At 37.4% G+C, this 14,334-nt stretch overlaps 1 protein-coding gene across 1 annotated transcript; it reads left to right on the top strand.

Moving 5' to 3' along the window:
• Nucleotides 1–7,806: 7,806 nt before the first annotated feature.
• Nucleotides 7,807–10,246, top strand: dmrt2b (doublesex and mab-3 related transcription factor 2b). Its single transcript, XM_046854163.1, has 3 exons — nucleotides 7,807–8,503; nucleotides 8,920–9,016; nucleotides 9,464–10,246. Exons 1-3 carry the CDS (start codon nucleotides 8,165–8,167, stop codon nucleotides 10,186–10,188), a joined length of 1,161 nt encoding a protein of 386 aa, XP_046710119.1. The 5' UTR covers nucleotides 7,807–8,164; the 3' UTR covers nucleotides 10,189–10,246.
• Nucleotides 10,247–14,334: the final 4,088 nt, after the last annotated feature.

Raw genomic sequence — 14,334 nt, 5'->3', positions numbered from 1 at the left:
CAGATGAAATGAAGAAGAGGTTGAAGAAGAAAAAGTCAGTAAGAGGAAGCAATTAATTAGCACGTGTTCAATAGAAGTGGGGCTTCTTGTTTATATTTAGCGCTCGCATTAAAAAAAAAGCATAAATATTAATTCATCTGCTAATTGTCTGCCTTGCTGTCTTTAAACATCTGTTCAATTATATCAAAAAGCTCTCAAGAAGCATAATTAATGTTCTCAGGGCATCGCTGCATTGTTTTTTCGGGACATGGCATTGTAATTATATTTATCAGTTTTGTTTGTGCAGCTGGTTTGAATAAAACGACGTTAAAGCTGTTTAAACCCAGAGTGCTGTGTCCTTTAAATAGTCATACATGGCAATCATGTAATGTTTTTTTTTCACACTGTAAGAATAAAAAAACACACACATCTGTCATAATACTACATGGTAATCGAGGTTAATTAAAATCGTCATCATTGGTGGGTTTATTTTCTATTATACCACATCACTGTTGATTCTGAAGATGTTTTCTGTAAGGAGATGTTTATATAAAATTTAAGAAAAGAGACTTCAGTCTTTATTAATGCTTTCTAATAAGTCAGTAGGTTTCCCACTAGGTAACAATCTTCCAGACATAGGGATTTGTTATTTGTGGGTAAACTATATGGTGTCTAAAAGTTTGTGGACACCTGCCAATAAGATTCCTATGTGCTTTTTCAACATCCCATTCCACATTAAGACCCCCTCGGGTGATATAATAAACTCCACTCTTCTTAGGTTCCTAAGAAGTAAGGAGGCCTGGGGTTTATCCAAAAAGTGTTCAATATGGTTGAGGTTGGGGCTCTATAGTAGATCATACAAAATCTTCAACTCTAATCCATGTAAACCATATCTTCATGGAGCTCTCTTTGTGCACAGGAGCATTGCTATGCTGGAACAGGTTTGGGTTTCCAAGATCAAATTGAAAGGAAAGTTCATTGCTAATGCACCCAAAGACATCATATAGAATTGTGTGCCTGCAACTTTTTATTAAGGTGGAAAATTCAGGTGTCCCAATACTTTTGCCATATAATGTCATTTGTGATACTTCCATAAAGAGAGAGATAGAGAAAAGAGAAGTTGGTGAGGGCATGCTATGAGGCAAGTGCTAACAGAATGTCAACATTGTACAATATTAAGTGAACCTACACATGATAAAAATATCCTAATTGTTCATTGTTCATTAATAGATTTTTTATAAGTAAATTTTTAATGGGTGCTCAAGCGCTGTGGTACGAGAAGAAAACATTTCATTATTGTTGCATAATTAGTGCCTCGAGAAATTCTGTAATAGTTAGTAAAAGCGTACAATACAGGAAACAAAGGCAGACAGCAACTGTTCTTTCCTATGACACATGAGGGCAGTGCAGTCTATGCATTATTTAGCAGATCTCATTAACCTGCACAGAATACGACAGAAATGAGGAGTCCTGCTGCTACACGATGCATTGCACCCTCCTGCCTTTTATCTCTTTTCATCACATCCCAAACTCATACTGTTCCAAGAAGAAAAGGCGTGAACTGAAATGGCACTGAGAGGTACGGGTTTGTTTCAATGGTTTTATTATCAGCAATTTAGAAATGATTGGTGTACATGATAGGAGTTCGAACACCATCGTACCTCATCAGGCACTGAAGTAGGATAAAAGCCTCACTTATGGCTTTAAAAGCACAAGTATAATTCTAGCTCTTGTAGGATTCCAATGAAATGTGGCTAATCACGTCTAAAACACAATAACTCAGTCACGTGTGAAACACTTTTGTGACCCAAAATGGCACTTCACAGTGATTTCAGATGAGATCTGAAAGATGTGTTGTTCCTGTGCTTCTCTTATTGATTTAATATAGATAGATAGATAGATAGATAGATAGATAGATAGATAGATAGATAGATAGATAGATAGATAGATAGATAGATAGATAGATAGATAGAATTTTATTGTCATTTCATTGTACACATCGTGCAAATAGTGCAGATAAATATGAAGCATGTTTACATCTTGTGAAATATATGTAAGCATATGTACAGTGAATAAATATATTATATTATATATTTTTTATACATTTATATATTAATTATATAAATATATTATATATGGTTCTATATTGCTTAAACATTGAACTCTTGCGGGTATTTACACCAAATCCATTCGGTAAATCAGAAATCGTCATGATGTAAATCTAGAAGTAGGTAAAGGATTAATATGGCAATTGATATCACACAAATCAGACACTTAAAAACATATTGAACTAGCATAAACTGTCGGCCGTCATCAATTTACATTTTTAAGTCACTTATATTTCCATTTTGTTCTTTTACAGAGCGGAGAACTTCCTTTCAGTGTAGAGCCACAGATAAAAGAGTAAACACACATAGTGTCGGACATGCACATTGTTACACATTTGCATGACTCAAATTTACAAAGGTGAAAGTAAGGATTAGGGGCGGAGTTCGCATTTAGCAGCCTTTTCTTAAGAGTTCAAGTAAATCGGGCAGAATACACTGGACAAAAGTATGTGGACACTGGATCATTGCACCCAGACATAATTCTTCTCCAAACGTTTGCCACAAAGTTGTAAGTACAGTAGAGGTGGCAAAAGTTCACACATCCTTCACTCAAGTAGAAGTACAAATAATCGTGTAAAGTAAAGTAGTTTGGGGTCTGACAGGTGCTTAAGTAAAAAGTAGCCATTACTATTACCGGTTTTAGTGTCACGCTGGTACCTGGACCTCACCTCATATTAATATATTAATATGAAATAATTTCAAATTTTGTTACCTATTGAATGTATCCAGGCTGAACAGCCACCATATAGAACACAAGCAGAGAGAAGATGATGATCAGGAATGTCTCTGTTCTCAGACGAGCCGGGTTTAAAAATGTTAAGTAGTAGAAAGAACAGATATTTGTGTAAATAATTTAATTGTGAAAGTAAAAAGTTGTCCAAAAAATAAATAGTGAAGAAAGTACTAATTCCAGAAACATCTACTTAAGTAGAGTAACAAAGTATTTTGTTCGTCATTACTTCCCCTGAAGTACTGAAGTACAGATATGTATAATATGCTGTAGCAAACGGATTTCTCATTTACAGGAACTTAAAGGCTGAAGCTGTTCTAGCATGTCAATACCTCTGTGCACAAACCGAGATCCATGACCACATGGTCTGCCAAAGTTAATGAATTGGAGAAGTTTTCACAGAGCCTTACTTTTATATTTTGCGATCAATTAGAACGCCCCATGTGCAAAAGGCAGTCCTTCTCATCTGACAATAGTTTGCAATGAAAAGCTATTTCACAAAAGTGAAATTTATTATTAAAGATAAGGAGGACGCAACGTTCCAAAAGCACATATAATGATCTAAAATGTGATCACCGGGTGTCCACATACTTTGGGTTTTACCCTGTTCCAATTTTGTTCATAATAATATCAAGTAAACTCAATGCCAGCAGTATTTTGTACATTTGTATTTGTAATTACAGCGAGTACTGTCATTTATTGCGCTTAAATATAATTTTAAAAAGCCTTATTCCAGTTTTTAATTTTTTTTTTCGTTTTTTTTTCTAATACATTGTTACATATTATTTTATTTACATGGAAATGAATGCTATAGGTGCAATATTTGTTTGTAAGGTAATAATTACTAGTCACACTGTCACAATTGCATGCTTATATGTCCTGTAAACTTATAATTTAATTAAAAACCGAGTATTAAAGATATACTATATACTACTATTATACTAGAAGTATCTGTATAATAAGATGTTTTTGTTTTATATATATATATATATATATATATATATATATATATATATATATATATATATATATATATATATATATATATATATATACACTACTTTATAGACAATTTATTAACACCTGGTCAAGATTTAATTACCGTTTGCTGTTATAATAACTTCCACTCTTCTGGGAAGAAGTTCCACTAGATGTGTTAGTGCTTGTCGAGATTTGTGCTCATTCATCCAGGATGGCAGAGGAGGCCAGGGGTGCCCTCCGTGTTCTTATTCATCAAAAAGGTGTTCAGTAGGGTTGAGCCGGCCACTCAAGATCTTCATGGAGCTGACTTTGTGCACAGGGGCATGGTCGTGCTGGAACAGGTTTGGGTCTCCTAGTTCAAGTCGAAAGACATCATATATAATTGTGTGCCTCTATCTGTATGGAAACATTTTTGAGAAGAACCACATACAGTATGGCTGAAAAAGACGGGTGTCCCAATACCTTTGTCCATATTGTATAGTTCTAATGCAGATTTTATTTATAACAGTTACATTGAGCTGCTTAAGTTACCAGTTAAATCATATCCGCATATTAACATCAAGACAACTTTTAATTTTATATGTACTATAATTTACATATAAGTAATTGGACAAAAAGTATAATAATAATACTGAGATTAATACTAGTTAATGGACCGTGCACATATGCAGCAATGATCAAACAGATCTGTCTTTTTATTGTTTTACAGTTTTCTCCATTCTGTCTGCATTGCATGTAGCAACTGTTTTGCTTCACCATCTGGTTGTTTTCTGCTCATACGGCATGTGTCCAATTAAAGGCCTTTAAACTGGAATAGGACTACCATAAACATGTTTCATCTCACTAGCGCACAGCTCAGTAAACAGAACTTGTCTTCATAGGGTGTAGACCTTCACTGCTAATTTGAATTATTAGTTGGATAACCAGGTATTAGTGTAAGTAAGTGTTACATTCCTATGCTGATGACTCTAAACCCCCCTCTCTGACAGTTATGTGCCTGGTGGTCATCTAAACCCCAGAGAGACAACGTTGAGGAGAAGCTGGTTTGGGGATCTTTGGAGAACTGCAGGATAATACTATCAGTCAACGTGGCTCAAGATGCAAGGTACACAAGCAACTTATGTCCAGGCATATCCATGGTGGTCCAATTAACTTTCTCAAACAGCCACTGAACTTTCTTAAAGAGAAAGAACTAATTTGTTCACTAAACACTTCAGTATCCATCCTACAATGGATATCTGAGCATAGTTGTTATTTCCTTGACATTTTCTCTCTTCCTAACAGCTTCATACATTACCCACAATGCCAATTGACTACCTGCTGATAATTGAACCAGTAGCTGTAGACTTCACTTTATCTTCATTCACTGCATATGTTGATTTCTTATTACCCTCAACCAAAACTCTTGGGCCTCTGCTTATATAGATGCATTGGCTTCTTTGAGTCCAAGATTTTGCCCAAACGTCTCCACTTGATTGTATGCTGAATTTCACTTTAATTATAAAATGATTTTGTTGTACTAGCATGACGTGTTGTTGTGAAGATGGTAAAAGTGCATCTGTAAGTCATTCTGGATAAGGACGTCTGGCACAAGTTGTTATATGTAAATGTAAATGTAAATGCAGCTTTGGTAAATGCTAACATAGTAAACAAAATGGAAATGCCAGGACATGACATTCAGAATTCTACATATTCCTGAACCTGGGCAAACAAAACAGAGACAGTGCATACACCCAGAAATGACTAAAAAGAACCTCACAAAGAATCAGGTCCTAAGCTCTCCAAAGGTGAACCCGTCATGAATCTAATGCAGCATAGGCTTTGAACTGAGCCGAAGTGATGTTGCGTTCTCTTTGAAGCTTGATTGGGATTCAGCTCACATTCGGTCTGAAAATCAAACTTCGAGCACTCTCGAAAGATGAGAAGGCGAAGTTTTACTCAACAGAGGTTAAATACTATAGCTTCAGAGTTTCTCTCTTAAAAGAAAAACAAGAGTCTCATCACTATAGACCTGGAAAAGTAAAAGTTTATTTCAAGAAAAAAGCAAAAAGAAAAAACAAGTCTTCAGTAGGCAGGGAAGGCAAATGAATTATTTATATGGCAAATTATAATTGAGATATTCTCAATACTCAGATACTCAGGGACAACACAAATGACCAAACAGCTTTAGAGGAATAGATAATAAAACAGGTAGAGAATCTGAGACAGCACACATAAATTGTTCTTATATTGTACCGTCCATAAGCATTTGTAAAATTATGCTTCTATACACCTCCAAATATATTGAAGTAATCCAGATGTATTTGAAGTGTAAGCTTTCAGCTTCAATTCAAGGGGTTTAACCGAACTAATGCATTAACTGCTTGATGAATTAAGTAAATTACAATAGTTGTAATACTACTGTAAAAGACAGATATGAACAGACTCATATCTGGATTTTCATTCCAAGTATTGAATTTGCATTTGGGAACTCCTACTATGCAATCCAATCAAAAGCGGTGTCAAAAAAGTGAATGAAGGCGTCATCGGACTGAAAAACGGACCATAAAAATGCAAAAACATGGCATGTTCTTAAAAAGCATGAGCACACTGGAGATCTCAGCAACAGCACAAGAAGTTTCTTTCCTTGATCTAGCTGAATCAAGAACACTCTCGAGGAGGTACATGATCTGTATCAAAGTGTACAATCAGGAGACATCTTCATGAAGGTAAATACAAAAGAGGTACTAAATGCTCAAGTAGAGAAAGTGCAGATTAGACAGTGAAAAAAACATCTTGAAAAACCTTGCTTAGCTCTGGAACTCTTTGTATGAACTTGGAGCAGAATAGGGAGAGAGGGGTGTGGAGAAGGAAAAAGAAGGGTTAATGATCAAAAGCACACCACATCAACTGTCAAACATATAGAAGAGGCAGTGTTGTGGCATGGCTGTGTATGGCTTCCAAAGGAACTAGGTCACTAGTGATTATTGATGACACCTCTGCTGACACAAGTAACATGATATATTCGGAAGTGTACAGAGATATACCTTGTGCTCCAATTCAGTCAAATTCTGAGTCAAAAACTTACAGGAACATGCTTTACAATACAGACAGATAATGATAAAGATACTATGCAAGCAACCCAAGAGCTTCTTAAATGGACAAGACAGTTGCCTTTGCCAGAACCCAGTTTAGCATGCTTTTCACTTACTGAAGACAAAACTGACTCAAAAAGGCATATAAACAAGCAGCTATTAAACGAGGTAAAGAAGTAAAGGCCTGACAAAACATCTCAAAGGAGGAAAATCTCCATTTGGTGAGATCTATAGGTTCCAGAGTTCAGTCATCTGCTACAAAGGATTGGCATTCAAGTATTAAAACTCATATTTATTATCTCAGTTTGTCCAATTAATTTCAAAACTGTACTGTATTTTAGTTCAATCCAAATCTATTCTGCTGATGTACAGAGACAAGTTTACACGCACTTTAGGGTTCAAATGTTCATTTCAGCTCCCACATCCAGGGACTTACAGTACAAAACTCAACCACATGGGGGCTACACTTAATCCTCTCCCTTAGGGCTTCTGAGAGGAGCTCGGATTTATTTCAGTTATTTAAAATTGGTTTTAGACTGTATAATCCTACTGTGTTGTGGTAGAACAACACCTGACCTGCATAATATCACCATTTTAAAAGTTAACTGAACTTCATCCTTGATAAATAAGTTTAAGGAGTCTGGGAAACTGAAATAAAGTCCATCCTAAGATCAGGTCACCTTTCTGTACTTTATATTCTTTATTCTTTTAACAAAAACAAACAGGACTGCAGTTTAAAGGAAGTTTAAATTAATACAACTATAAAAATATATATAATCTGAAACAAATGTGGGCCAGGAGAGAACCTGAGATATATATATATATATATATATCAGGTTCTTTGTTTCACCTGTGTACACACACACACACACACACACACACACACACACACACACAGTACACAGGTAAAACAGACACTTAATGCAGGCAGTTAATAAGAAGTTTCTGTAAATGAGCAGTAACCAGAGAGGAGAGGAGGAGTTGGGTTTGAACACCACAACCTGGGTGACGTTCACAGTCACCTACGATGCAGGTTTATAAACGGACACGTGGAGAAGATGAGCTCAGACTTTGGCACTTTGAAAGTTCATTCGTCATCTTCACGTCCCTAAACGTCGCTCTGAAGCGTTCAGGGGAACAACGAAAAAGCTTACAACCACCACCACCACCAACAGTCTGTTGTTGTATCAGAGCCTAACGCGTCTAAACTCTGGACAGGGAATCAAATCACGGCACAGCAGCCTACATGCGCGCCAACGAGAAGCAAACGGTGAGCGCGTTGTCACTTCCACATGGCCGCTAAACTGGGAACGGACCGTCAGCAGCAGCCGCAGGGGCAGCACCACAGGCAGCACCACGGGCAGCACCACCAATCCGGGCAGCAGCAGTACCAATCCGAGCTTGAAGCCCTGGAGGAAACCGACGCACAGAGATCGCCGGGTGCGCAAAGGGCGCCGGTGCGCAGCCCGAAGTGCGCGCGCTGTCGCAACCACGGCGTCGTGTCGCGTCTCAAGGGCCATAAGCGCTCGTGCCGCTGGAGGGAATGCCGGTGCGCGAGCTGCGTGCTGGTTTTGGAGAGGCAGCGCGTGATGGCCGCACAGGTCGCGCTCCGCAGGCAACAGGCCGGAGAGGTGTGTGTATGTGCGTGCATGTGTCTGCTCGTTCAAAGCGCAGGTGCAAAAACATGTAAAATGTTTATGCTTTTGTATTTACTCTGTTTGTGATTTGAAACGCACACATAACTCTTTATATATCACTTTTTGCACGTTTTTTTTGGCACCACGTTATATAAATAGTGTCATTTCCAGCATGAATAACTCAAAACATGTGCTGCGACTAGCCTTTAATATGCTTGAATATATATTTTTTGTTTGCATTTTTACCTTTTTAGAATCTATGACTGTTTACAGTAAAAATATTATATATAATAAATTAGTATTATCCGAATGATATTTTTCGTTTTGCCATTCACTCTCACGCAAGATCAAACTGCATAACAGGCTACTAAAGTCACAATGTTCATGCAGAGCTGCTTTTCCATTAACAGAGTAAGAAAGCTCCAAGAAGTTCTCCTTTCCTGAGACGCCAAACCTACCAGCGCTTCACCAAAACACCTAGCCTTCTGGCCAAGAGTATACTAGAGGGTAAGCGTTAATTAACACATATCGCATTAACCCATCCACAGAGAGAAATTGGATTAGCTCAGGCATTACTACAGATCCCTCTGGCAGGAAGAGAATCTATTTGTGATTATTTAAGGTAATTAAAATTATGCAGATGAAGGTTGGTGAGGATAATTACTCAGTGTAATGAGATGCTTTGAAGATAAGTTTTATATATATATATATATATATATATATATATATATATATATATATATATATATATTAATTCACACTACACTGTGTGCATGCAAACCTGCATGAGATCCTCAAACATGCAAAAATGTATTTTCTGAAACATTATAATGGTGTTCAGATATTAAGGCTAGTGTGCATGTGTTATAAATAAATATATTTTTCTCTTATTTTGATATAAAACCAAAAGATAAATTGGTAATAAGAAGTACAATGTGCTTTGTTTCTTCATAGGCTATAAATCACCTGCATCAGAGTCGAGACACCACTATCCTCCAATTAGTGTTAAGATGAGGAAAAGAAGAGCTTTTGCTGATAAAGAGCTGGAGAGCGTGATGCTGGAGAGAGAGCTCAGACAGAGAGAGATGGAAGAGCTTCGTAAAATTGTCCTCCTTCAGGCTACTGTGTCTCCAGGTCCCTCACCTTGCTTCTGCCCATTGTCTGATCCAGGTGTGCCCAGCTACATGCCCATGTATAAGTCCAGTCCACTGGTGTTTGACTGTGATCTACACTGCCATGCACAGGAATTAAAAAACAGAGCTATAGAGCACTGTACAAGGGAAATCCTCACAACACAGAATTTTTTTCCATCCAGAAAATCACTGGACGCCTGCAGTGGAACGGTGTCTTGTCTGGAATCTGTTCCTCAGCCCTCATTTCAAAGCTCACATTATTATTGTTGCAAAAACAGGGGAAATACAGAGACAGAAAGAGTCCCCGCTGACTCGTCTCACAGCATGCCAGAGACCGGTGCCGCTGACAGACTGAATGTCACGTCAAAGCGAGACGCTTCTCTTCTGGCCCAGGCGAAAGTGCTGTCACAGATTGAGCAGCCCGAGAAGCAGTGCAGACCTTCAGGGTTTGAATCACGCACACAGGAGGACTGGGCCTCTAAACCTAACTCGATCAAGAATGTTAGACCCTTACCTTTTTCTGTCGAGGCTTTGCTCATGAGATGATAAGTAATTTCTGTAGACTTGACTTTTATAGATTTTAGTGATTTATTTTTCTAGATTTTTTTAAATAGAGGAAACCATCCTGCAGGTGATACTCTGAAACGTAATATTTAGATTTAATATTTCTCTGGTTGCATATTGTGTGCTAGTTAATACTATGTTTAAATGTTTGTATTTATTTTATGGTTAATCATATATTCATACCACAGCTTCTATGTTCACACCTAAGTTTTATTTTCCCCTAATTATATAATAACTATACATTTGTACTGGGCTTATTAAGATACATAAAAGTACTATTTAATATGGTTGTATTTTCAGAGAAGGGTATACCATAAAGGTACATGAACATCATATGGGAAAATACATAATGTTCATCATGTATTCATTTAAATGATTTAAATGGCATCATTTTAATGGTGTGTGAATCCTTTTTTTTGTCATATTTAAACAAAATCACAAATAAAAAATCCCTACTGCTAAGGGTATATATTTATTATGGCAATTTTCCATATTAATAAAACATAATGGATTGAGTAAAGATGTATATATGATGTTTTTTTCCTTTAACAGTAAAAACCTTTAAACTGCCATGCAGTTAAAACTACTGAAACTTCAATTTTTTACTGCATTTTTTTTTCCATAACAGGGTAATAACATTAACTCCACAGGCTGCTTCATACCCCTGTGCTGTTTTTTTTTCTTAATTAAAGACTGATTTTTCTCTGTTTATAGTTGCATGTAATGTTAGTGCTGAAATTAAGCAGGCCTGTGCTGTTCTAGAAAAATAATCACCTTTTGACCAATCAGAATTGAGCAATAATCAACATTTTGGTATAACAATGGTTCCATTTCAATGGTGACCTGGAACAATCGCAGTTTAAACATCACACTTAAAATAACAACATATTAAAAAAGTACAGAATCTTTCTACGCCGGGTTTGTATACAATCATAATCCCTTTTCAACCAATTGTATACGCGGGTGACTTCAGCTCAGTATACACGTCTGATAAAGTCGCCTTAGCAACATTTTTCTTTATTCTCACACGGTCCTGATTTTATTCTGGAGCCTTGGCAGGTTTGTTTAGCCTGCAGCTGATCTGTATCCCACCTCTTTTTTTTCTTTTTCTTTTTTACTTCTTCCTTCATTACAATTTCTCTCATAGGGGAGTAAGATAGTTTTGACATCCCTGGACCGTGTGGCGTCAACACGAGCGATAGCGCCATGCCCTCCTCTTTGTCTGTCTCTATCTTAGCATATCTCAGAGTGTAGATAGGGGCACCACATCAGGACGCTTTCAGTGGAACCTTAATCATTTCCATGCAAGGGTGAAAAAAAGACTCTGGGCAGCAGTGAGTCTTGTTCAGAATGAATTTTACACTTGACATATATCAGACATAGGAGCATTTTATATGGTAGCTGTGCTGTAGCTGTATAGCATTTAAAGTCCTTTTATTTCTGTCTGGCTATTGTGATGGACAAATTATTATATCAAGGAATGAACTTGAAGCACAATGAGAGCATTAATAGAAATTATAAGTATAAAGGAAGCTATTTTTCAAATAAAACTCGTCTAGTTATACTCTGCAAATACTTTAAAATAGCTAATACTGCTAATGCTACATTTTCTGGCCAAGCTCCTAACTGCTAACTATTCAACAACAAAAACAAAGGCACATAACCTTTACGCATAAATAAGTGCTTAAAGTCAGTTGTATTTTCATTTATGATTTGCATAGGTTATAAACAAATGTGTGTCCTTTGCAGAATGTTTTAATGACTATAAAACCCAACCTGTGTAGCTTTGTAGCTGTAACACAATCCTGTTATTTTCCAGACAGGATCATGCTAGCTAAAACGTATCTACACACTTTGTACACTAATAAGAAAAAACTATAAATACTTGTTTGCAATTTGTTTGATTCAAAAACTAATGTGAAAAGAAGAAAATGCTTGTATCCAAGTTGTTACTTGCCAAGGCTCCAACTTTGTAGAATTCTGATCTTTTCATATTGCCAAAAAATTGTCTAGATGAAAGGAAATGCAAAGTGCTCCTAAATACTGGATGTGTACACATTTCTACTGTTCAGAGATTCTATGCAACTTCATTAGCATTCTTTTCCCTCCAAAGTTTCGGCATGCTGACGGAGCAGATAGCAGGCTCGACCACAGCATTTGCTTTCCCCCACTTTAAGAAACAACTTCGGAGCCAGTACTTTTGTTAAAGTGAAAGTTTTCCTTTTCTTATTTGCATTTCAGTAACATTATTTCTTTAAGCTCTCCACACTTGACACATGACTTTGCTAACCCAGCCACTCTTATGCCCTGTAGTATATGGTATAAAATGTTGCCACCATGGATTTATTTATGCTTACATGCTGCTCTTAGTCACCCCCAAATCGTTTATGTAAGCTAGACGTCAGTATCTCTTCTCTGTTGACAGGATATCAGCAACGTTTCGTATCAGGATTCACATGCTCCACTTTGATCCCACTGCCAGCTCCCTACACAGGCAGAATTTGTCACATTGACCCCCTGTGCCTGGTATACGATCCCAATCCCCCCAAATGCAGATCTAAGGTTACACACACCGCCCAGTCCCTGAGCGCAGGTGTCTCTTTCAGTGTGCTTGGTGTTCTGTCTCTAACCTGCTGCACCAGATAAAAAGGGGCCACAGTGCTGATGAGTTTAAAATATTTTATTTGGTTAAAATGTGTCAATGTGATGGTAACTGTTCATGTGATTATTGCCAGATACTATTTCCTGAAAAGAAAAACAGTCAAAAAGGTCTTGGCCTGGGGGGATTCTATTAACTAAAAGGTGATAACAGTAGCTTTTAATGCTCAGCCATTAAGTGATTCGTTTACGACTATAAATAAGACAAGATATTAAAGTGGTTAGATTTTCTCTGTGGTAAACTTTAACACTTTCAATTAGCATCACAGACTCTTAGCAGATTTGTTTTTGAACTTGAGAAGGAGCGAATAAACAAATCCCAATGGAGAAGAAAGGAACATTTGTCTGATCTACAATCATTTTAAATATATACACATAGGCTATTGCTGCAGTATTTCTTCATGTAGTGTTAGAGTCTCTACCCCATTACCATTAAAACACCAACCATGGAAATATATTTTGATGTTTAATGCTACAGTACTATTCCTGAGAAGAAACCTGTAAAATTGTCCAAATCTGTGAAGCTTTTCTGGCAGCTTTGTCAGGGTCCCACACCTTACTAAACCACTTTATGTTAGGGTTGTTTTATGTTGAGTTTAATTTGTCACCTGTCTGTATGTTACAGATGCAGAATGATGAGGATTTATTTCACGTCTTGCTTGTAAGGTTTGGCTTGTCCACCCAGGACTTCTAAAACTGTCTCTTTCTTTCTTTCTGTGGTGATTTCTTTGAGCCAGCATGGGGTCTGTGCCCACTGCTGCAGCTGTGTAGCTATACAGTTACCTTCAGCTCCCGGTATCCATCTTTCTCTGTTCCAAAAGCATAAACCACAGATTTCCTGATTCAAACTACAGAAGCTGAGAGCACACGGGCTGTTCCGAAAAGGTGCTGCATCTCAATGCCATATAAATACACCTTCCTAGCATAGTCATGTTTTGACAATTTCTTTTTACACCAAGAACCATAGAAACAGAGTAATGTCAACTAGCCTTCACTGTGTGCAGCTTAAGTGACCTGCTATAGCAACAGGATGCCTGAATGCCTCTGGAGTTTCTTAGTCTAGGTGGCAATATTTAGATGAACATAGCTGTGTTCCCCACCCGATGAAACCATTAGCAAGGTATTTACTGTGCCTGGGTTTGTTTCTCCTCTATGGGTAACCTTAACCACCGGACAGCCATAACAGCCAACAGTCCTGGAAAAAGAACCCACCCATGCGTGTTATGTGGTTGCTGCTCCATAAAAGTGGCATACAAGCATATTGACACCTTATTCTAAATGATTGATTGCACTACTGCCAGACCCATGAATGAAAAAAAGAAGGGTTATTGACACATAAACCTCCACTGATTATGTCAAACTCCAGGAGTAAATGAATGTGGGATGTTGAAGTAATAACTGCTGTTTGACCGAAAGTAAATGAGCGAGAGAGACAGGGATAGAATGTGAGAGAGAGAGAGAGAGAGAGAG

This window comes from Silurus meridionalis, chromosome 1 (assembly GCF_014805685.1).
Source record: "Silurus meridionalis isolate SWU-2019-XX chromosome 1, ASM1480568v1, whole genome shotgun sequence".
NCBI classification, from domain to species: Eukaryota; Metazoa; Chordata; class Actinopteri; order Siluriformes; family Siluridae; genus Silurus; species Silurus meridionalis.
The sequence above is the reverse complement of the archived record's forward strand: the minus strand, read 5'-3'. Positions and strand labels throughout refer to the sequence as shown.